The following is a 26,503-nucleotide window of genomic DNA, read 5'->3' as shown; positions in this document are numbered from 1 at the left end:
TTAAGTCGGAACGTGACGGCAAACTATAATACTACTTTTAAACGGTATAACCTCTTAATCTTGGTTTCGGTTAAGAAAAATAAGAAATTTATTTTTCTTAAGACGAGTCTTAAGAAAAATAAATTACTTATCTTCAGAAAATGGACATCACATTTAAGCAATTCTTACAATGCGGGGAAAAAACTTCGTTTGAATAAGAATTAACTTGCAGAAAACCATTAATTATGGTGCGATACATCAGATTTAGACCTTCCAATTAGCGTCTGTTGATTTAATAAGGCGCATATTGGGAATTAAAAGAGTTCATTATCTTAATAATTGACTACATTCATGTTTATCTTGCCTCTCAAGAGTCAACAGAATTTATAAACGATTGCTACTGCTTAACAAAAACGTTAAGTAACAATAACTTAGAGATTACTCCCGTAATCTCAGAATAGATTTTTTTTTTTTTTTTTTTTTTTTTTTTTTTTTTTTTTTTAAGTAGCATAAACAATGTTTTGTCAACTGAAAATCAAAATGAACAGAACAATCGGAACTACTTCTAGATACCTTAAGATTCTGGGACATCTGGAACTCCTTGTGCCCATGGAGAAAATATTATCACTGACATAAGTGATCAAGTCAGCAAATCACCGCAATTACCGAGTTGCACCTAGGAGGAATACAGCGGTGTTCCACGTCGCCTAATGATACCTGATGGAGCTGACTAACAAATATTTGATTTGATGACAACACAGTCCGCTAATTGAACTACGTTTCCATTTATCAAGAAAGCAAACAAGGAGTATGAAACTTATTTGGCAAGGGACAGTTGAAAGGAAACGGGTATATTTAACTATTTTAAAGCGATAATCATAGAATTAATATTGCAAGTTTGGATGTGTAATAGACAAATGACATTTACAGACAGGCAGCAGCCTACGGCAAAAAAAAGCGAAAGAAATCAAACCAAATCCAAAGAAATTTAACATTTCTTTTGAACAAGATATACGTTTAAAATAAGTTTCATTTAAATCTTAAATTTTACTGAATTACGTATAAGTAATGCATTGGTGGATACATAAATTAGAATAGGGCATCAGTTTAATTATAAACTGAAGGAAAATTTCTCAAACGTTCCAAGTTTTTATTTTTAGAGTCAAATGCAATCGTCTCAAACATATTGTAAACCTTTTGTTCTAAGAAAGGGCTATGGCAGCTTATTCTCGGACTAGAGCAGCTCTAGCAAGTCTTACATTCACCTAATATTGATCGTTAAGAAGTAATGTTAACCTAAGAGATGCCGCTAACTCTTATGTTACGGTGTGCTACTAGGAGTAGAAACCTACGGTTCGCTGCCCTTTGAGTGTACTTCAGCCTTCGCTGACGATCTCCTCATTCCATATTTAGCTTGAATTATTTGTTTCTCTATTCCATGCACACACAAGAAGTTCCACTTTTTAATAGTGATTCGATGATTATTTACGCTTCAGAAAGGCAAAAGTAATATTTAGAATAAGAGCTTGAATGAATATAAAGCGATAGTTTTAACGAAATTATTTGGCGGTAGCCGAGATGGTAGGCAATTGTGAGGAGTCGGGAATGACTTTTGTAAGCGATACTTGTTGCAGATGAGTTCTGAAGATCTCGCCATTTTATGCTAGTGCTTTTATCCAAAAAATTCGGAGTTTTGCAGAAGTGCCGACCAGGCTACAACTGTATGGTAAGCGTTTTTTTTTTTTTTTTTTTTTTTTCAGCTTCTGACACTTCACATTGATATGCACATGGAAGAACAAACAGATGATACGATATTTGAGGAAGTACATCGTGAATTCATCAGACTAAGCGAGCTGCTTAATAACAACTGGCCGGGAAAGGTGAAACTTTATGATACGCTCCCCCCGCAAGCGTTACAGGCGATGACGCCGCTAAAATGAAGGAACAGTTGGAATTGGTGATCTCCACTCCCTCAGATTTTGAAGAGGTCCGCGCCGCACGGAAGAAGCGCAAAACAACCGTAGAACCACCCAAAGATAAAGAAATGGAACAAGATGGTCCTGTTTCGGACTCCCTGCTTCCACCATAGAAAAGGTGCCTCCGATCATACTAAGAGAAAAACACCGATGGTCAGCTCTAAGATCTATGTCCAGTTTACAAAGGCAAAAATGTGGATGAGAGTATCAAGATACAATCCGCCAAGGTGACCGATTATAGAAAAATAACAAAGGAAATGGACGTCTGAGGTATTCAGTACCATACCTTCTCAGTCAGTTCAAAAAAAAAAAAAAATTTAAAGTGGCCCTCCATGGCGTCTGTGAAGACATTAATCCAGAAGAGACAGCTGCTGATCTTAATTTACAGGATCTGCATCCTATTAAAGTCAGCAGAACGTATAGCTCTGACAAGACTCCCATGTCGTTAGTGCTTGTAGAGATCCATAACATATACAAAAATATTTACAACTTAAAATCAATCTGCGGGCTCATCATCACATCAGAGCCACTCCGGAAAAAGGCATCTTCTGGGCAATGCAACAGGTGCCAAAAGTTTGGCCACGCCCAGAAACTGTGTGAAGCGGAGTTTAAATGTCTGAAATGTGGGGATAGCTACCCAACCAATATCTGTACAAAGCCAAAAACCACCTCGGCTAAATGTGCCGACTGCGGTGGCCCTCATCCAGCTGAATACATTCATATAAGGGATGTACTCAGCACCCGAATAACAGACAGTTGGAGATAGCTAAACAGTCCTCCTCTAGTACAAGAATACCAGAGGGCCCTTGCACCACAGCCGGAGGCCTTCAAACATAAACAAGAAGCTATGCGGATGTTGCCCGTACAAACAAGTCAACGCCAGAACAGAATCAGCCAACAGCACTACAAACATGACAGCTGTTATTACGGCCTCTCTAGCAAACATGCTACAAGACTTCAGCCTGTCGAACCCTTCACTAAAAGATTCCTACGAGAAACACAAGCCATCCTCACAGCACTTATAGATGAATAGAAACAAACTAATTCCAGTCTCTCTTCAGATAGTTGCATGGAATGCAAATGGCCTCAAAAACAAAATCTTAGAGCCCAGGATTTTACCCATAGATATCAGCCAGATATTATTCTAATAAGCGTGACACATCTAATACCCTCGAACAGCCCTAAAATAAGGGATTATCTCCTATACAGAACCGACATGTTAAACTATAGAGGGGGGCGGCACTGCCATCTTCGTTAAAAATTATATCAAATACCATTCTGTAAACAACCCTCCAACCACTAACCTTGAGGTCACAGGTGTGGAAGTATTCACTAGCTCGGCTGGCTGACAGAAAATCTACTCAGCTTACAACCCACCCTTAAAAACTCTACTGCATTCTGATCTAAATGCCATCTTAGGCGTTAGAGAGTCCATCATTATTGCCGGAGACAAACTACAAGCACCCTGCCTGGAATTGTAGAACCAACAACAAGAATGGCTGCATCCTTTCCAACTACATAAGATCAAACTATGCTGTTGTGGCAGGCCCACCGAACCAACTCATCTTAGTACGTTTGGCACTGCTGACATCCTGAATCAGTATCGTCGACAGGGTGTAGTATACAGGCAGCCTGCCTCACGGCGCGGCTTAATAAGGGCGCTCGTTCAGCCATATTGCAGTAGGCGCCGTCGCTAATAATTCCTGTTAGCGTAGCAAGTGCAGAAAGAAGTTTTTCCAAGCTTAAACTGATTAAAAATTATTTGCGAACAGCAATGACCGAAAAAATATTGGTTGGTCTAGCAACGCAACTATATCGACATAGCTTATAATTTAAATTTAGAAGAGCTTATAAACAGTATTATTATGCGATATCCCCGTAGAGAAAACATGCAATTAATATTATTATGTAGTCGTTTTGCATTAATGTTTCTCTTGTAATAAAAACAGAATAGCAATTGGAGATTTTCGTATTTTTTGTCCTGTAATCCATTATAATCTTATAATTTGTCTTATAATCCATGAGGGTCTATATTTAATTGCTTGCCTCAGGGCACGATCTAATCCGGCGACGGCCCTGTCCTGGATATAACTATCCTGCAAGATATTAAACTTCAGTACAGCCTACAATCATTGAACGAGTTGTCATCTGATCGTAACCCAATTCTACTACAGCTGGGGAAAACAAGAATACCTGTCTCCTCCCTCTCACGCACTTATATCATGGAAAGATTGTCAAAAGTATTTCGGGATTACATTGAACCTGTTCCTCATATAAGTTCAAAAGAAGATGTTGAAACCGCAGTCACAAGCCTCACCCAACAAATTAACTACGCTATAAATGGCAGCCACCTCCTACAAATCTGTCCCCAAGCCTGGTCGTCTGCCGCCCGAAGCCATTATGAACTTGATCAGAGGAAAAAACAGAGCAAGGAAAAGATTTCACAACACTCGCGCGCCACAAGACAAAACGGTTCTTAACAGACTAAATGGGGCAGTGAGAGATGCATTCAAAGCTTACAAAGACCAACTATGGGAAGAAAATTTAGCTTCTATCTCACCTACTGATCACTATCTGGGGACTACTGAGGAATATCAGAAACAAAGGCAGATTCCCCCCCCCCCCCATACTTTCTGATCAGGGCCTTGTTCACACAGACGTAGAAAAGACAAACCACAGCAAAAAATTTAGAAGAGTAGTGCAAACCTTCTTATGAAAACTTAGACTTCAATAACTTGTATAAAATTCACAGACAGGTCAGACACCCATTAAAACTTCCTGATACCGGTGCTGACCGTATTGCACCCACATCACCTGCTGAAATATATATTATAAAAAATTTAAAGAACAAAAAAACTCCTGTTCAGATGGCATCACAAATAGGGTGATCAAGCTGCTGCCCCAAAAAGCTGTAGTGCACCTGACCATAATAAATGCAATCATAAGGTTTCACTATTTTCCTCCCACCTGGAAACAGGCTGATGTAATCCCAATTCATAAGCCAGGCAAGGACCCGCACCTGTCTCACAATTATCGTCCTATCAGTCTCATCTCCAACTTGGGTAAGATTGCAGAGAAGGTCACCCTCTCACGACTTCAAGCTTCAGTAAATGAACTAAACATCCTAAAGAGCAATTCGGTTTTCGGCAACATCATAGTACTAACCAGCAAATCCACAGAATAGTTGAATACATACCATCAGCTACAACTGGCGTCAATACACTGGAGCTGTTTTTCTTGATCTATCCAAAGCATTTGACAAAACATGGCATTTCGGATTGCTACATAAACTTATCTCAGCCGGTATCTCACTGAAAATGGCACATCTAGTTAGATCATATCTATAGAATAGAAGTATGCAACTCAAGATCAATGGTACTACCTCATCCCAGCGTCATATCTTGGCCGGAGTACCGCAGCGATTCCTGCTGGCTCCATTGCTATTCCCTATATACATGTCAGACATTCCACATAACCCAATGTCATCCATCATGGCCCTATATGCGGATGATATAGCATTATTAGCCAGATCTCTCCGGCCACACCTCATTGCTAAAAAGCTTCAAGAAAACCTAAAGTTAGAGAAATAGTTCTCCAAATGGAGACTACAAGTGAATCCCCAAAAGAGCTCAGCCTTTCTCTTCACAAAAAGATAGATATCTCCTGCAGGAGACGTCTTACTATTCAATACTAAAATTCCCTGGCGGACAGAAACAAAATACCTTGGTGCTCGACAAAAAATTAACTTTTAACCAATACATCAAAACTACGTGTGCAAAGGCATCTAAAGCCATCGCCTAGATCTACCCCTAATTAATAGGAACAGAATCCCCTAATTAATAGAATCAGAATTAAATTGCCTTTATACCAGCTGACGATTCGCCCCATAGTCACATATGCTTCACCAGCCTGGAGCCATACTTCCAATACTAACATTCTCAAACTACAACGTGTACAAAACAAGTGCTTACGAATGATTCTAAACTCCTCATGGTTCATCAGAAACAAATCAACTTCATTGAGATACAAATATTCCTTATGTCTTCTCTTTCCTACAACCCTTAGCAACAAAGTTTTTCCTAAAAACGTCCATACATCAAAACGATCAAGTTCAGCAAGCTGTAGCCTACGAGGCAACGGATATATTCAAACATAAAAGACCAAAAGCCATTTTAACTTCGTGTAGCGATGCATAATCTCCATACCCATTCAGGGCGAGCAAACTGCTCATAAAATTTTACCCTCACTGTAGCCGTAACAGAGAGCGGGAAATATGAAAAGCATTTTGCTTCACCCCTAAAATCATTAATGTCAATAGTCAATTCTTTGGTTATCCAAATTATGTTCAAGGCTCAAAAAGATAAACTTGTTTGCTTATCGTATGCATACCTGCACGTATAACAACGCTATTCTAGCATTGGCGCCTGCTTAATATGTAAAATGCATTGCGGAGTACTTTGAGTAACGGGAACTACAATTGAATTAACTGCACAAATAAATAGGAAATATTAATATTCAGGCACGGATACTAAACTATTAGCAATTGTGATTTCAGGTCATGCTTTGTCATAACTTAATGATACAAGAGGCAGATACGAATATCGGAAAAGGAGGAAGAAACTCATATTACAAGAAATAAACTGAGTAACAATTATCCGAAATTTCTATAAAACAATGATAACATTGCAAATATATCAATATGAGGAATTATTCTTGATGAGAGCGACTTAGGAAGCCATTTGAGATATTACTTAAATGTGAAGGGGGAAAAAAATGTACTGCCTTTATGTCCCAATTAAAGGGAGAAGATCTAGGGAAAAGAAGATTTGAATACCATGACTTCGAGTGTTAAAAAAAAAAATAAAAATAAGTTACAAGCTTGAAGAGGATAATACCTTTGATATCTTACAAACTTCAGTGATACATTGCAGAATATACATCACTTCCTCTGCTATGTTTAAGTAATATTTAATACGAATTAAATGTACAAAATGAAGTGTATACTACAGGATACACAGAACTTCAACAAAATTATAAGTAGGAAGGAAATGTTTTAGTTAAGCAGCTGAAAAACAGTCACATGATACATTTTCTCCTGCAGATTACACACTGAAAATAGTATGGTTGGTACGATTCTTTCACACTTAAATGTAAACTATTACATAAACCGAACGCTATGTTTGGATCCAAATATATCTTTGGTTAGAACGTCTAAAGCGACTGGTGAGGTGTGTGACGAAGACAAGATGGCCTAATGCATAGACGGACAATATTCTACAAGTGCTGTGCATAAGAAAAAGGCAATTAATATATCTTCCAACAACTTAAAATAGTTAGTTCGGGGATGTGTTAGAAGGTTACTTAAGTTATCGATAAAAGATCAGGACAGGAAGAGTTAAATCCCGATTACTCAAACGAAAGGTATGTGTGTGTGGGGGGGGGGGGAATAATGACTGTTAGCGGAAGAAATTGTTCGGAGTAACTTAGTATGCATAAACAAATTGATGAAATGAGTGGAAGGAGGGTAATTATTATGGGGGATTTCAACTATGATAAATTTGACTGGAAGGAGGAGAGGACACATGTGAGGAATTGGATTTTATTCAGTTACTAAGGGATAACTATCTGAGACAGCATGTAATAGAAAATATTAGGGGTTTGAGAGTGCTTGACCCGGCAATAGCATCTGAGAATTTGACTGTAATGAATATGACCATGTTGCCACCTATTGGTGAGAATGATCATAAGGTCTTGACCTGGGAGGTGGCTAAAGGTGCGGAATTTTCGATTAAGACAGGGTATATGTGAAATTACCGTGCTGGCAAGTATGACATGCTTAGGAGATTGCTTGATTCAGTGCCATAGCATGTAAAACTGCAAGGGCTGGATGTCGACAGAGCATGGGAAGTGGTCAAGGAGCATTTCAGGAGGTTATGGCTGATTGTATACCTAGGGTCCGAACAGTAAAACAAGTAGGGATTAAATGGATGAATAACACCATTAAGCTTGAGCTGCAAAAAAAAAAAAGAAACAACTGTTTTGTTTTTTTAAGAGAAAGGTGACCTGCAGGCACACGAATATAAAGTGCAGGTCAGAAGGGTAACGAGCGTGGTAAGAAAAGCAAAAGCGAATTATGAAAGGAAACTAGCTATGCAAGCTAAAGAGAATCCCAAACAGTTCTTTCAATATGCTGCAAGTAAAAGAAATACTGTACACGGCAGAATGATTTTAAGGAATGCCGATGGCGAGGAGGTCACTGAATCAATCGATATAGTGGAATTACTGAGTGAGCACTTAGAAAGCGTATATCACCCAGGTGGTGACATTGAAAGAACGAAGGAACCATTAGTTTGTACGGGAATTGTGGTGAAGGAAGTGGAAGTGAATAGTCTATTACAGAACCTTGATGTGAATACATCTGCGGGATTGGATGGTATACCGGCACGGGTCTTACGTGAAGCGGCCAAAGAATTATCAGTGACCTTGACCATGTTGTTTAATCTGAGTCTTGGGTCTGGTTTAGTCCCGAAGGGGTGGAAAGAGGGGAAAATAATTCCACTGCATAAAGGAGGATCCCAGACAACCGTTGCAAATTACCGACTGATCAACATATCAGGAGTCGTTATCAAGGTTTTGGAGAAAATAGTCAAGGGAAAAATACAGGAATGGATTGATGAAAATGAGATATGGGGGAACAGCATGGCTTTGTGAAGGGTAAAGTTTGAGGAAGCTGATGAAGCCTCAAACTTTGTGAAGTTTGAGGCTTCATCAGTGAGTAGCTAGACCAAATTAATACCAAAGGGTATAGCGAAAAGAACTTGTATACGCTGCTATACGAGTTGTCCAAAAGGTGCACCCATTAAGTTACTTAAATATAAAGAGCCAACAGGTCTCATTTCGGTGATATAAACATTATTTAAATTAAGGGGAAACCGGTTTTTCAATAAAGGCTGAAACCAGTCTGGGTAGTGACCTCTCACCATAATGTAATAACAGCATATATTTCCTAGGAAATGTGTTTTTACATTATGGAAAATACCAAGAATAGCGATCAAAACTTTACCACCCTTGCTGCAAGTTGCCCGAGTTTGTACTACGTACTAGGACTACTTGCATTAGCTCACGCTAGTAATCGCCGATACTTTTATAGTTTATTATACTTCGGCATGAAACTCTCTGATTCCAATCTTTGAGTTTCTTATTCGGTTTTAAAACAATGTGGGATTTAATAACTCCTTAATTTAAATAATGTTATATCGCCGAAATGAAGCATATTGGCTTTTTATATTTAAGCAGAGACATTTATTTTGTAGTTCGGTGAATTACCAGAATGTTAGAATTTTGGGAAAACGATTTAGTTCCATACATTTTATTCAGCCGGAGAAAAGAATGTCAGAATGAGGGAGACAGTCGCCCAACTGTATTTTTAACTAATCGCAACCACGGCATCTATTTCGTTCGTCTGGTCGGCCGTAAATTTTTAGCAATCTTTTGTCTCAAGCTTAGTTCGCATAGCGTACGATATCCGACGGTCCGAAATGTTTCTCACTGGTCGACATGTTTTTGAATATGAACGCGACACGATAGTTATCGTTGGATATCGCACGCATTGCGAACTAAGCTTCACGTGTCAGGCGCTAAATTGTGTTTATATCGCTACAGGGTATGTGATATAACCTAGCTTTGAACTGTTCATTTCGTATTCTTGCATTCTCGTATTAATTGTGAATATTGTATTTTTTAAATTAATAAAAGTTATACCGTTTGTTACAAAATGCCCAAAAGAAAGTAATGTCAATGAAAAATTTAAGGATCTTTTTCCTTTCATTTTCATAACAAAAAGCAGTGATTGTGATGATAGCTTTATGATGATAAGGATTAAGAGAAATTTATTTCTCTTCACCCTTAATTCTACAAAATTTATTGTGTCCCGGTTTGTTGTTTTCAAAAAATGGGATCCATATATATAATGCTGTATATGTTTAGAAGTGACTAGAGAATGTTATTGTTAATCTTCTAGGGTGGTGGAACCTGAATAAAGAAGCAACAACGGATTATTATTATTTTTTTTTTTTTTGAAAACGAAACACAGAGTTCACGAAACCCACTGCTCTCCGATAACAGACCCATGTGACCTACGAAAGTCACGTGGCTTGAGTCGCATCCGGTGACAGTGATCGCGTGACACTACTAGGCATACCAAACACAATGCTGATAAAATTTCAAGTGGGGGGGGGGGGGGGTGAAAACATCACAACACATAAAACAAAGCAAAAATAAAACTATTAGAACATTACAGAAAAATGTATACAATGTACTCGTAATTTAAATCACACACATTTTTATATAACCAAATGAACATACTTCGCCCACTTTTTTTTTTTTTTTTTTAATAAATTGAATGAAATTCTAGATCGATCATTACACAAATATTTCGCCACATTTATTTCTCCATGTAATCGTAACCTATTACTTTCAATACATTAGAATTACATTAATACAATAAATACTGATTATTCCGATGTTCCTTTTCCTCCTTCACACTCCAACCTATTATTCACTAACTTGTCACTTTTAATGAATGGATTCACTACCAATTACAAATTAATGAAAGTTGGGCACTGGAACCGCCAATCTCACTGTCAGAACTAGAAAAAGATGAACCTACTTTAAAAACAACCACCCACAGAACTAGCATAAAAGCTACCAGCAAAAACGAACAAAAAAATAAATAAAACACTGTCATGCCAAAAACTCAAACATCAAAAAACCTTACGACACAAATGGAAAACGGACAAAACTAGTACCCAAAATACAACAAAGAAATAACAGTAAAAAAAAAAGAAAAGAAAAGACGAACAACCACAGATAAATCTTCAACATTAACAGTAAGCTCGCTAATAAAAAGCAGTTACAAGAAATGAAAAGAAAATATCACGGAAGAAAAAAAAAAACGAACAACCACAGATAAATCTTCAACCTTAACAGTAAGCTCGCTAATAAAAAGCAGTTACAAGAAATGAAAAGAAAATATTATGGAAGAAAAAAAAACGAACAATTAAATAGAAAGCAGATACAAATCAATATACGAGCACAACAAATACGAAAACAACTATATTAACAGAATCACCAGTACAAATAACGATCAAAAAAACGCCTTCACATAAAACTTAAAGCAAGTTTTTTTTTAAGTGGGCAGCAGCAATTTCCCAACGTTTTTTGGATCATGCCCCACCTCAATGCCTCAAATATTCTGCTGCCCTCTAGCATAATAGTCAGCCAAGTTCTGAAAAAGTATAATATAAATATGTACTTTAAATAAAAAAGGAACATAGGTAAAACTGTTTTTAATTTGACTTTCTTCAATAAATATAAATTTTATATTACTTTGTATATTCTAAAACATAAATCGAACTGAACTCGGGAAAATAAAATCCAAGTTAATGCGATCCTTGAGCTTGATGTCTGCTGCAAAGAGTTTTTATTTGAGGTACTAATTTAGTCATTTTCAATTTCAAATCCCCATGGTTTGTGATATCCAGATGATTTCTTTTTTTCAGTAAAAAGTCATTTACAGCACTAAAGCCACATTCAACTAAATATGACGACGGGAAGGGTTACAGGATTTTTTTTTTTTTTTGCAATAACTAGTTGAATTTCGGCATTTCGTTTCTGTCTCGTCAGAAAGCCAGCCATTGTTCCTTTTATGTTGAATAAATTTCTAATAGGCTCTTCATTTTGCTTTTCTGAGAGTTCTTGATACCAGTGGCGGCTCGTACATAAGCACTGCGACACCGCAGCACTCCCAAGGAAATAATAACAATGCTTACAACATTATATAAATGCAATACAACATGTTAAAAGTTACAGCTTATGTTTCGATATTGATTGAATAGTTAATAATTGGAATTGTTCGATTAACGCTTTAGATTGCGAAACAAATAAACTGCGATCTAACGCAGTGTCAAAATTATCACGTTTGGCCAATTGCAGCTCGACTCGCCGATATTTGTTTGCGCTTGTCATTTGCACGTAACAAGTATTTGTTGTGCACGTAGCACGTTATGTGAGCGACACTGCTCAAACGAGCAGTGTCGCTCACATAAATTGTATGCTTGCGCGCGTTATTTCTGTGAGATGCGAAACTTTTATTATTGGTGCGTGTTCGTGGTGGGAGTGAACTATTTTTTTTTTGTAAATCTTATTTTATTCTGTTAAAATAACGTATTTATTATAGATACAAGGCTGAATTATGACACGTGTCATTGTTGAAAATATGAAAAGAATTATATTTTTTCAATTATCGTTACACGAAACAAATGCACTGCGATCTAATGCAGTGTCAGAATTATCGCGTTCGGCCAATTGCAGCTAGACTCGCCGATTGCACGTAACAAATGAATCCGACACTGCTCGTTTGAGCAGTGTCGCTCACATAAATTGTATGCATGCGCGCATTATTTCTGTGAGATACGAAATTTTTATTATTGGTGCTTGTTCGTGGCGAGGATGAAATATTTTTAATAAAGCAATTTTTAATATGTAAATTTATTTATTAATAAATTGGTTACTGATTAGGAAAAAAAAAAAAAATTTATTTTGTATATGCAGCACCCCAACTTAAAATTTTAACCGGCCGCCACTGCTTGATACTGTATTTATGTTGACTGCTATACTAGTGATGTCAGGTTATTTTTCTCGGAAAGTCAGGGTTGCAACATCGACAGTTATCGCCGACAATGGTGAGTTTTTTTTTTTAGAGTATATCGGTGATGAATGCAACGTCATTTTCTAATTGCCCTCCAAAATATTCAAATTGTACTACGTTGGAAAACACTGGTCTATAGAGATAATGGAAACCAACCGTCACGTCACTTCCGCCAACGTCTCATGATCTCGTTCATTGTTCGGTTGTGAGAGTGCAAAACGTTTCGTTAATACCACACCGTCTCCGGATTATCTGCCTCCTAGCCTAATCCAAGATACTAATAAGGACAATAGCTGAAATTCACAAAAAATCGGTTATCGATGTCCAACTCCAGGCAAAAATGTAATAATTTTCAGAACTTCATTTTTTCCCCTTTCCTGGAAAGCGTGTGTAGTTTATCTCTGTGTTTGACTGGATGTCTTTTACGACAAAGTAACTTGCTTTCAAAACTTAAAGCTGAGTATTCTCTAGCCGGTTTTTATCGTTTTCATCGTGAGAGGTAACGTTTAACTTCCGTATGACTAACTCACTTAAGCTAAAAAGCCCGTTTTTTTTTTTTTTCCCGCCTCTGAGAGGGAGGGAACTCAAGTCTTTCCAAATCGCGCGCGTTTGATAAAGTTATATATCCATATTTTATCCACTGTTGCATGTATCAGGATAAACTGTCCTCGACTAAGGTTGTATTCCACTGTAGCGTTCAGAATGCGTCTCGTCCATTTAGGTCTAAGAAAGCATTAAATAAAGAGTCCTGAACATCTCTGGTATGTCTTTGCGAGGATATTCCAGAATATCATTTTCTGCAATTAGACCACTAAACGCTATTCCATTCACCGAAATCGCCTCCTCACATACCCTTTTTCACACTGCTTAGTGGTTTGTTCCATAAACACACACACACATATCAAGGCAGGATTTTATATATATATTTTAACGTGTATTTGGCAAATACCGAATTACATCTTATATCTGTTTTGTCCGTCAATTCATATTATAACTCCACTCTGGTTGGGCGGATTTAAATTGTTTTCGTGATCCCGACAAAAATTTTGTTTCAAATATTTGTCAAGCTATCTCAATTTTGGTTCAGAATCCTTTTAAGAGCAAAAATATGGCGCAAAGATTTAGAATATTCTGAAACAGAAGTTCCGCGACTCTACGCAAGACAAAAGCTAAACTTTATGGTAATTGAGGTTGGTAAAAAGGAGTTGCTTATTACCACAGTTTTTTTTTTTTTATGGCACAAAGATTGAGTGAAAAATGTTAACGAATATAGTACATGGAACCAGGTACTGTAAAAGACCAAACGGGGGACTTTTTCAAGCCATTTTAGAACTTCAGTAAGTGGGGCGATGAAACTCATCTCCCACCAGAAGACATTCGCCAACATCGAAGGGGATTCGAATTTGCAGCCTATTAATCGGAGCGCGAATGCGCTAACCACTTGGCCAAGCAGGCCGGCCGGATATGAGAGAATGTCATGCTTTCGAGTTAAATACCGCTAACATCTTGATTCGCTAAGAGCGCACTTGCATCAACGCACAGATTACAAATGCAAACGCCGCAATATAAGGTGCCGGGCAACGATAGAAAAGTCTAACGTATCCTTTACAAAATCTGAAGTTATGTTTTCTCTTGTGCCAGCTCCACAAATCTGAAATTCTGATTGAAATTACAGTTGTATAATAAGGGTCCACTAAACAATTAAGGCAATGCCTAGAAACGGCAAGTTTGGAAGGCGAGAAAAAAAAACTTTAAATAGCATTTACTTGAGTTTGGTGGCGGCAACATTGTATCAACCATTTAAAATTTAAAAACAAAATAAAACGTTTAATTAACATTTGAGTTTAGTGGGGCCAAATGGTACTTGCTTAGGGACAGCTTATACCTCAATTGTCCTGTTTCTAATGGAATATTTATTGATAAAGAAACAAAAATAATTTCCTCATTATGGGACTTTCATATGAACTGGAAAGTGTCATGCAGCAGAGTTGAAAAGTGTCATGCAGCAGAGTTGAGCGCATCTAATTAGTTATTTTAGCGAAGTATATAATCTAAGGTAAAAGGGAAAAAAAAAAAAAAAAAAAAAAGGCCTGTGACAGTAGAATAATGGGACATACTTTGTTTGAAATTGGAAAAAGGAATTAACAAGAAAGGGATGATAATGTCCGGACTTCATATCCATTTAGGTAATTGGATTTAGGATCCATTCATTAAGCTTGAGCTCCATGAAATAGTTTATAAAAATAATTTTATCAGATCATAATTCTAATGTATATACTCATAAAATGAAATTCATATGAAACAGCGTAATTTGTCATTAAAAGTGCTATAGAGTTTTATTTCTAAACAAGCTATGGGAACAACATAAGCGTTAGCTGAGTAGATTAATAAAATTTTAAACATTCGATAAATATTTTTCTTGTAGTTCTGAATAGGAGTTAAAAATATTTAATTATAAAACTTGTCGTTAATGAAATTACGCAGAATAATCTTTTTATACCCGTTAACAATAATAAAATACGGAAATTCGGAATATCAAGACGATTTAAAATCAGTAAGGTAGTCGCTACCTGCTGCTGAACGCATAAAGTTATCCAAAACGAATTTTACGAGGCGCGACTGGCACATGGCATAAGCTATTCATTTAACTAAGACCACGTGGGTCGTCTATCCGAATCCGATATTAGGAAATTATTCATCTTCTCCCAAATTAAAAGCAACACCTCATTTATGCAATTATTAAAAATATGCATTATTCCGAACAGTAGTTAAAAAAACAAAACAAAAAAAACACTACCGACTTCGTTATATTACAGTAGAGGACAGTAAAACATACACTAAGCAAATTATCTTAAGCACGTAACAGCTACAGATATTTAAGATTCAATATTTAATTTTTTTTTTAATACTTAAATTAAATTCCGAATTTTATTGCTATATTTTGCAATTAAATCATTTAGTTTATAGAAATAATTCAATTCGAACAGCCCGACTTGAGCTTTATATTTTAAAGTATTTTATACAGCTGCACAACGACAGTGCGAGGCAGCCAAACGATATCAGAAAAATAGATATTTCTAGCAAATGTAAATCCCCGATGAATTCTACATTCATATCCTTATCAAACCACATATTCGCGTCTTTTTCGCTAATGTTTCACATTGACACAAGACGTCGACAGTACTGCAGTCGAACCAATGCCTTGTGGGTGTTCATCTATTATTTTGTCTCGCTAACAAATACTCCTCTGGTTATTCTAGCCCAGTAGCTACCACACACATGATAAACAAACATATAAAAGATTCAAGAAAAGAAAACGCTACCAACCTGACTCCATGATCCTTTCCAGCACTTGATCACTCACTAACTGTACGACGTCTTGCGGACTCTGATAGCAGTTGCCACTTGCATTACCGCGCGCAAACAATTCTTGCCGTTAGATGTCAGTAGCGCATACGTGCGTAGCAGACGTCGCTAGTAGTTCTGCTGTTCTGCCTGCATAGCTGTAGAAAACTGGGATTATCCAAGGGTGTGATTCTAGCCTACTGAGTCATTCATAAACGAAAAATCTCATTCTATCACAATTAGTTATTCGTGATGATAATTTGTAGACCTTAAAAAAAAAACTTTTTGGTTGTTTTAGGGTTTTCTTCTAATTCGTTGTTTGGATGCGTGCAAATCTAAGAAATGAAATGCATTAACAGAAATATAATTTTTGAGCTTTTATGCATTTAAGGGGTGACACAACCTCCCTTACCTAGAAAATGTGTCTGATCCGTTGTTTATGTGAGTAATTGCTGTTATGTGCTGATAACTTTGAATTATTAAAATTCGCTTAGTATTTGACAACAAAATATTTGTATACGAGGGAGGGTATCTACTTAGTCCTCTGAGAGTCAGATCTGATCTTCATTATTATTATTTGTGGTGAACAGAAAATGTGACAGTGATACTTCGATTGTATATTTGTAAATATTATGTGTGTGTTGAGAATAATAAACTTTGTCATTGTCAAAAATATTATTATTGTTGTTGTTTTGTTTCTTCAGTTGTAGAATTTCAACTTATGCAGAGCAATAGTTATTTTGTTGGTTGCTAGCCAAGTTTGGTATGCTGCATTTTTATACAAAACTTTCATGTTTACTCTTTGCGAAACAGGGTTTGGATAAAGAGAAACATTTTGTGTACAATGAGAGACAAATATCTTCACTGCAGCAAGAACAATTTCGGTAATTTAAAAGGAGTGCATGAATCATAAAAATGAAAACAAATCGGACATGTAAAAAAAAAAAGGACAGAAATTGGATAGAAAGATAAACTGTGCAAGATTCGCAGTTGAAGCAGAGAAGGCATTCTGAAAAAAAAAAAAAAATCTTGATTCACAGTATGGTATGAATTGTCTAGTGAAGAACGCAACTACGTGGAAGAATATTTGCAAAAAAAAGAGACCACTGTATTAATAAAATGAAAAAGACGGACTTTAATCGTAGAGCAAGATTTACTATTTGCATTTTCTTTGTATGCGGCAGATACTTAGAAATCGCTTCCAGCTTAGTGTGTAGAATTCGAAAATGGAAGCCATTCGAAGTGATGGACATTAACGTCATCAGAGAAAACAAATTCTTTGGTGGTTTGAGTTCAGAAAACGGAGATTCAGAAAAAGAAAATAAAAGAGTTTAATTTTCAGTTGATGTGAGAACAAGAATGTGTGTGATTATACTGAAGAAAATATTTTTTCGCTTTGTTTTTTGTCTTTTATGAAAGGTTTTTTTGAAAGCAAAGAAAAATTTTTGTGTGCTGCTCTTAACAAAAACCTATCAACCTCCTGCCCATAGCGCAATCTTGATAGTTCCTTCCCCACCATACTACCGCCAGTCGGTCTCACTCCACTCAGAAACCAGAAAGATATTAATGAAATGCATTTTCTATTATTCTCTAGGATCATTTTTAGTTTTCAAAATCAAAAATCAATTTTCAGTTTTGTTTTATTATAATATCATACGATAAGCACATTTTCTTGTCAAATACTCCTCAAATATATTACTAGCACTTTCTATACCTGTTGACTTTTCTGTAGATACTTCCAGAGGTATAATTCGAATTCGAAGTAATAGTCAATGAATATTGCACTACGAATTCCACTACTTCCAAATAAGGTGAAACTCAACGAGTAATCGATTACTATTCATTCTCAGCACAACTTCAGAACCACACACAAAAAAACAACTTCGAATTAATCCCATTTGATTCATTTGTACCAGCTTTATCCTGTGGAGTTATGTTCGTCCATCAGTATTTTCTGAGAAAATACTATCTGTGGAAATCAAATCTAAGCCAATATTTCCCTCTTTCTCTCCAGCACCGTAAAATGGTACATCAGCGCCTAAAGCAGAGATTAGAACTGGCGCCCAATTGGTATTATTGATACCAATAAATAATAATAATAATAATAATAATAATAATAATAATAATAATAATTTGCTCCATGAGTTCAAATAGCATCCCCTAGGACACAACATCTAGAAAGAGGGCACCACCCACCCAACCCAACACATGCCAGCCACGGCGCTACACATTATTATTTTCTTTTCTAAACAAACTGTTAGTAAATAAATAAAAACAATAACAGCCATCGCCACATAAACTTTCATAAATTTAATTGTTATTATTATTTCAAAAAAAGTTTCTAACTTTTCCGAAATTTTTTTATTGATATCCTTCCTCAATGCCAATAGACCCCCCCCACACACACACATACACACAGCTTGAAAAGAATACACTATAATGTGAGGAACAAACGGCCATGGTTCCCACCTTAATAATATGTAGAACCTCCTTTCGCTGTGATGATTGCAGTAATTCTACGGGCTATATTTTCCACAAGTGTAAAATAGCGATCAATGGGAATTTTGGACCATTCTTCCTGTCAGCATGTAATGAGGTCCTGGGCTGTTGCGGGGGAGGACATCCCTTAACCTCACCCGATGCTCCAATTCATACCACAGATGCTCAGTGTGTTTGAGATCAGAGCTTAGCGAACGCCAGTCAAGGTGATGAACTTAATGTCCACAAACCACTCAACTGCAGCAGCAGCCTTATGACAAGGTGCATTGCCTTGCTGAAAGAGACAACGGTCAGTTCCATAGAAACGCCACAAAGTAGGCAGCATTGCATTGTCCAGAATGTTCAGATACTTCTCGGAGTTCAATGTTCATGACATGACAAACACAGGTCCAAAAACAAACCAGGAAAATGAAGACCATACCATTGCACTGCCATCTCCGAATTTTATAGCTGGGTTTATGTATATTGGTAAGAGACATTCACCAGGCATCTTCCACATCCACGCCTGTCCATCTACTTGGTAGAGGGTGTAGCGTGATTCCTCACTCCGTAACACAGTTTCCCAAGCTTCCACATACTACTGTATACTCTGCTTACACCGCTGAAGAAGACGCTGCATGTTGGTTCGGATAATATGGGATTTGCATATTGTGGTGCTATCATGGAAACTCATGTTGTGAGCCCCTGTCCTGAATGTTTTTGTGCAGATTCGTGTTTCAATCGATTCCCGGAACTCCGTATTCAACAATTAGCGGTTTTTACATATTATCCTTTGTAGCACCCTTTGGTGATATTCAGTGAGTGTGGTGGGTCTTCCACTGCAAGTAGCACTTAAAGTTGACTCCCTACACTTCCATCACAGTATGATGTCTTTGACTCTGATTGTTGAACTTGGGATGACCCAATTTGTGTGTGTGTGTGTGTGTGTGTATATATATATATACACACACACACACACACACACACACACACACATATATATATATATATATATACATATACATATACATATATATAAGCAAGGCTAGAAAAATTTGCAACATCTTCGATGATAGATCATTTGAAATGAATAGATGTTTGTTGGGAAAGTCATTAGGAGATAGATGATTTCAACGCCAGGTGCGAGACCACGCCACCTGTTTATAGGCAGCATGAAGTGATTTATGTTTTGCCTCAAGAATAGGTTTCCTGGATTTGACTTTACTCCATCCACAGTACTAAATGCAATATAGATTTTCAATATATCGTGAAAATATTATTTCTTTGTTCGTTTATTTCGAAGACCACAGTTTTTTTACAAATCATATATATATATATGAACACAGAAAAATAAAGCAATCGCCAAACGCCAAAATTACCGATGAATATTGGATATATCGAAAGGTTTTAAAAATAACATGATGATGAAAGTGTAAACGGTAGTATGTCCTTAATCTATCGGTTTCTGTCTTATAGCAAATGTGTCTGAGGCAACACCAACGCAGACAAACCTAAATAGCATCCATATCTGCAAGAATATTCCCCAAGGTGCATTCTGGAACTAAAATAATGCGCCTCGTTACAGCAGTGGCGTAATGGATAACGGTGGTGATTATAAATACTGTAGAAGTTCAGCATGACACACACACACACACACACACACACAAAATCGAAGAAATGTCTTCATATAATGGTGCAATACTATGGGATCAATAAATTCTCAGAATGCAAAAAATACACATTGAGCGAATCCAAATGAACAACACTTCACTCTATTCCTAATTTTTATATAAATTATCCTTTTCTAAATTATAAATTAATTACATTGTAAGTTCAATGAACTCAACAATGGAATAAATATTTGTTCATTTATTTCCAGTCCTAATTTTTCTCAAAGATATCAGAGAATTTGAAAAAGTGATACAAATGAAAATAAGTGAAGCTACTTTTATTCAATGGGTCATTTGATCCTGGTATGAGACCTTGTTTTAACCCCCCCCCGAAAAAAAAGTAAAAATAAGAACTGACTTTCTTGTTAAAAAGAAAGCTAGTTTTGATCATATCATATACAAAAATCTACACAGAGAGAGAGGGGGGGGGGGGAACTGACTTGTTTTAGTGCACTTTTTTAGCTCCAGAATCAAAATGATAAAACATTTAAGTTAGCAATCGGTTGGTCATTAGTCATTTTTCGGTTAAACAAATTATTATTATAATAAATTACTTTATCTTACTAATATAAAGGCATTAAACGTCCATTTTTTGATAGGGAAATGAAAACAGATGAAAATGATCTTAAAAAATAACAAAATAATAATAAAATAATATAAAATAGTCAGCTATTTTATACTATCATATAATATTACCTGTTTCCAATTACAATTTAATAAAACCTCTTATTGGGACTTAATACAGATCCATTACAGAGATGGTACTTTGTTCTCATGGGACACATAATAGCTGTCCTATGAGCAAAGAAACCATATCAAATCTTCCTCACAGAGACATAGCGTTCCCTCTTTAAATATCTTACAGTTATGTTAATTGGATAGTCAGTATAGTTACTAAATGGAGACTTTTAGCTGTTAAAATATTACTAATTTATTAGTTTTGAATTTGTACCAATTTCCTATACTTCGTGATACACCTCCTCAGACGAATAACATTTATAAATAATGATAAGAAGAAGAACACTTAATATTATAATAACAGTGTTTACTACATACATGACAACTGTTATCGTTTTTTTTTTATTCAAAAAATGAGAACAGTTTATAGCATTTGGCTAGAGATAACATTTTTGCAATTATGTAACGTCAACTGGAGGAAATATAACAGGAAGTCATTAGTTTTGACATGAAACAGGAAGCAATAAAATAGAAGAAAAAAAATACAGTTACAGATCAGTTCTTTGCTTGGTTAAATCGTTTGGCGAGCAACATAATAAGTGAAATCTATTTGACGTCTTTTTTGTTTGGTTAATAATGATATTATAACATTGCATTCCACTACGATTCTTTGAAAATGTGCAAATGGTAAACTTCAGTAGTTAATTATGGACTAATTATTCTTTTAAAGGAATGTCTTGCAAACTGGACCATCATTTATAACAATCCTATATCAATGTAATTATATCATTGATTTATAAATAAAGTCGGAGTTCTGCGAAATGTTTGATTTTTACAGATTCATTTCAATGCTTGTGGACTTACAGTATTATAAAATGCGTAGCATTTATTCAATTCGTTTTATACCCGAGTTCAGAGTTAGTCGATCTCTGATGTGGGCAAGTGTTTGCTCTCTCTCTCTCTCTCTCTCTCTCTAGGAAACTCGGGTTTTTTTCGTCCCAATCTCTTTAACTGGCTACCGGTTTAAATTTAACTGCCCTCACTGTCTCTAAAAATTAGTCAGGGCTAAAACAGTCTCTCACCTCTTCCCTACAGAAGAATAAAAGGCTTTAGCGGATTTATTTTTATTTTATTTTTTATATTTATATATTCTAAAAATTAATGTTATATAAAAATTAATGTTATTATAATAGTTCTGCATAAGAAGCTTCGGTCATCTGCAGAAATTGTACCAGAAGTGAACAAATACTATTCTTTAGGTTTTTTAAACGATCATAGATGAATCCTAAATATGCAGTCTGGTTAGTCGAGTGGACATTATTTCTACGTTTGCGGCCAGAGACATCATTGACTCAATGGAAACATGTTATGAGTTCAAATCTATTCCATAGTTGTTGGTGAAAAATCTTTCAATTGCGGATGCCTTTCTTCTCATAGTGTCAGACCATCATCTTACTTATTAAAAGCTTGAATTGGCTTGAGAAGAAGTTAATATCTGAACTCATTTTCTGGACTATCTAACTGATAGTATTGTGTGTACAACCTTTCCTGGGTTGTAAATTAATAGAAATAAAAAAGTACAATGAAGTTAACAGGAAATACTTAAAAAAAATCTAGATGTCCATTATAGATTAGAGCAGATGCTTCTAACCGATATACTCATTTAAAGACATCTTCTTTCTGTCAAAATTGATTTTCTATATTTTATTTATACTATATGGATTGACCTGGTCGAAATTATGAATAAAGCAACTTAGGCTCTGCTGCCCTTACATTGTAATCATTGACTTGTATGTTTTCTTGACTGTTTTCTGTGTTAAAAAATCCAGGTTTCCGAGAGGAACGCCCTTTATGTATCACAGGTTAAATGACCTACTGTTGAAAAGACTGTCTAAATGTTCCTCGCATGGTAAACAGAGTCGAACCCTGTTATTCAAACGAAGAGCAAATGTAAGTTCCTTGCAATCGCGTTACACAGGCGTTGTGCGCTGTGGAAAACTAAGGATATTTAATGCAGAAAAAAGAAATTATCGAATTTAAAAATAACTGCCTTTCGATCTGCATTCCTATAAAATTCAGAATTATGCAAAATCGTTTAATTGTACAAAGGAAATGATAACCAACACCTTTCCAACCATGTATAAGCCGCAAGGCCCATAGGCCTTGCGGCTTAAAACAGGCCTTGACTTTAAGTTGAGCATTATCAAAGATAAGGGGAGAATACTTTTAGTCTGTTTTTAATGAAATGAGAGAAAACTGCATGTGATAGAAAATTTTCATGGAAAAGTATGCACGCGAACTGCCAAAACTGCTATACTATTTAGGCTATATATTTCATTATATAATGTTCAATTACACCATAGAAATAGTATTTTGCTCAGCTTGGCTCTTGTAACCTTATCATGTTCCAGTTCTATAAAAAGTTAAATACAGATTCTTGTTATTTTCTCCTAATTTCTCGACTATTTTTCTTCAATTAAAAATGTGATCTGAGAACTCCTAATTATCCTAATACACATATTACATAATCTGTAATTAAATAAATGCAATAAATATGTTTATTATGATGCACCGATTTTCATTTACGAAATTCTCAATTAAAAAAAAAAAAAAACGGAACAATGGGACATTTCGCATTTCTGCTAGAAAAAACCTGAGTCTGATTTTCTTCAGCACGAGAGAGAGTACTTTATATGGGCGTTTCAGCTGAGAGTGAAATTATCAATCTCACACGGAGGTAGTAGGTCCCCCCCCTGCTTTCCGGTAAATCTCGTTTTCATATCACATACAGGCAAATCGTAGAGAATGCACATGCAATTTCTACACGCAAAAAAATGCCATTAATGGGCGGTAGATGGCGGTATGCGTAGATGATGAATGGTGACGTTGTGTGTGTAAATGTAGTATACATAGTGGAGATGGTGGGTTGTCCGGAGTTCATTACCTTACCGCGATGAGTCCTTGGACTCTTTGGAGTTGTCAGATAATAATAATAATATGTATTACTTTTGTTTTCTTCATTATACCTGGTAACATCTTATTTAATTAATTACAAAAATGAAAAAAATGTAGAACCTCAACTGAAATTTTGCAAGATTTCACCCACTGGAAGATCTCACAAAACTCAAGAAGTGGTTCACAGAATTGCCTCAAAAATATCAGATAATGATTTGACTCAGTAGGCTAGAAATGAAAGATGTCATAGATGATGGTTTGCTCTGACATTTGGTGTAGGACAGGAATTCATCCTATCTTCACTATTGTTCATCATCTGTATGGATCGGATTATGAAGAAAATATCAGGTTTTATGATATCATTAAACCTGATATCAAAATCAATATTCAGATATATTAATCTCAGCTCTTTATGCAGATTACATTGCACTCCTAAATAAATCCAGTACAAGTCTATATAGAAGTCTTTAACAATATCAAATAACTGCTGTGGCAAATATGGTATGGAAATAAAAATGCTAAAGCTGCGAAAATAAGCAGACGCATGGCTAAAAATAATTCTCAGGAAAAATCATTCAAAAGTAAAAAATAAAATTGTATTTCTCAGTTCATAATATATAGTTTTATGAACAGTGTCAGAAGATGGTGCCATCTAGTGTCATTTATCGCAGTTAGATAAAACTTCTTGATACGGTCGAATAATCACGAGAAAGCCGAAATAACAATGACATCGGAATATAGCGCTCTTTCATTTATTAACAAAAAAAAAAAAAAAAAACTATTTGTTTCTCAACTATTTTTAGAACATCATTAGGGGAAAGGCAATGAAGCATGTACATGTTTTGTTAAATAAATAAGCTACAACATTGTAATCGTCGTGTTAAATGTTTTAATGTAATATATATTATTAGTCGAAACAGCAAAATTCCACGTTCATTTCATCTACACGATTTCATGATAATTAAATCAGAAGGAATAATTGATAAATAAGTCTAAAAATAGAGGAATTAATACTGCAATAGATCCAATCGCCATCAAATTTAAAAGAAACCTGCGTATATTTGGTTATTGGTATTTATTATATACGTTCAGCTATACGTTTTCATCTATAAATGATATGATGTTATTTTAGAACATTCCCGTCAGAAAAGAAATGCATAATGTATAACATACTGTATAAAATAATAAACAGTAAAATACTGACTTTCTGTTATGTAAAGGTGACACTCCCTTAACCATAAGGCCAAACAGATAAACAACTCATTACCCCAGAAGCAAAGCACGTTCAGAGAGCTCTAATTAATTAGTTTATAATAAATAAATAAATCCTCTAATGCATTTTATTCCCAAAGGGAGTAGGTGGAACTCCATTAGTCCTAACTTACTTTTTGAACATCGATAGTCAGCCAGGCTCCACTTTTCAGCGATCACTGATAGTAGTTCTAGTCATCAGTGAATCAAGGCCTTTTAAAATGTTCTGTTAGTCAGCAGAACAGCTTTGCGGTCCTACATATAAAAATTGTTTAAGTGCAAATCTGTTTTGTTAAATTAATTGTTGATTAAAATAGAAATAAAATCTTTTAACCCAGTTGTCGTTCCCCATAGGTAGTAGGAAGCACTGTTTCGGCATTATATACAAGTATACTGCATGAATGCCATAAGTGAGCAAGTAGCTAAAAAAAAAGAAAAAAAAAGAAAAAAGAAGGAATCTGTTGAGGTGTTTAGGACCGCTGGAGAAACTATTATTATTATTACGGGCGACTCCAGGGAGTCCTTAGACTCATCGAGGGAGGCCCTAAACACTATGTCCACACAACTATACGACATTCTCACAGTATCTATCATACCTTGCCTTGAACTCATTCACCGTCATAGCACCCCCAACAGACTCTGGCAGCTTGTTCCACTCATTTACCACTCTAAAAGTAAAGAACCCAGCTCTAACACCCCTGCTAACCACACTCTTATCCAGCTTCCATAGGTGTCCCCTAGTTTTCCTACCACCAGTCCTAATCTCAAAAATATCCTCAGAATTAATCCTATAGAAACCCTTTAGCAATTTGAATGTCTCAATCATATATCCCCTTTTCCGCTTATCAACTAATTTCTGCAACCCACAAATTTTCAACCTGTTCTCATATGGTTCATTCCATAGACCAGCTATGGAATGAACTATGCGGATAATTATTTCAAGCACAAAGACAGACAAAATTAAAGTACATGGAGAGAAGTTAGTTCGGTATGTTAAAAAGCCAGACAGTTACAGATGTTGACCAGCAAGTGCTTATGTATGTGTATCAGCTTAAGGAAAGTGAATGGCTTAAGAGTGATGAGAGGATGTTAGAAAAAAGCTTTTTACTTAATGTTCGTAATTCTAATTGGTATTATTCTATGGAAAAATTTTTGGTTTCTCTATTCGAATTTTCATAGTCGTGGGATTAAAAACGCTGGTGTCTTTGAAAGAACCTTCCTTGCTTACGCCAAAGAGCAACGAAATCGGGATCTAACTTTAAAAAAAGGCTTCATAAAGTTTCTTTAGTCTCGACCAGAATCGAACCTATAATACCCTTTAGTCTGCCGATTTAGCATAGTGAAGTTGCCATGACACAACATAGCCACCGTTTTAATTAAATATATAAGTAAATATATGAATTATTTTATACAATAATAGTGGTGACGTTAATAAAAAAAAATTATCTCTTATTATAGCTGTT

At 35.8% G+C, this 26,503-nt stretch overlaps 1 protein-coding gene across 2 annotated transcripts in view; it reads right to left on the bottom strand.

Moving 5' to 3' along the window:
* The window catches only part of Mctp (multiple C2 domain and transmembrane region protein), a 642,744-nt gene that overhangs the window by 569,049 nt on the left and 47,192 nt on the right, over nt 1–26,503 (bottom strand). Inside the window, exon 1 of one of the 2 annotated variants that reach the window (XM_090402331.1) lies at nt 15,991–16,031. The exons of the other annotated variant lie outside the window; for it this stretch is intronic. Coding sequence (XP_090258457.1) covers nt 15,991–16,000 — 10 coding nt within the window. The 5' untranslated portion in view covers nt 16,001–16,031. Of the gene's footprint in view, nt 1–15,990; nt 16,032–26,503 lie in introns of those variants that run through there. 2 annotated transcript variants of the gene reach the window in all.

The sequence above is a fragment of the Typopeltis vanoorti genome, chromosome 13 (genome assembly GCF_054136105.1).
Source record: "Typopeltis vanoorti isolate ZY-2024b chromosome 13, IOZ_Tvanoo_1.0, whole genome shotgun sequence".
NCBI lineage: Eukaryota > Metazoa > Arthropoda > Arachnida > Uropygi > Thelyphonidae > Typopeltis > Typopeltis vanoorti.
This window is presented reverse-complemented; position numbering and strand designations above follow the sequence as displayed.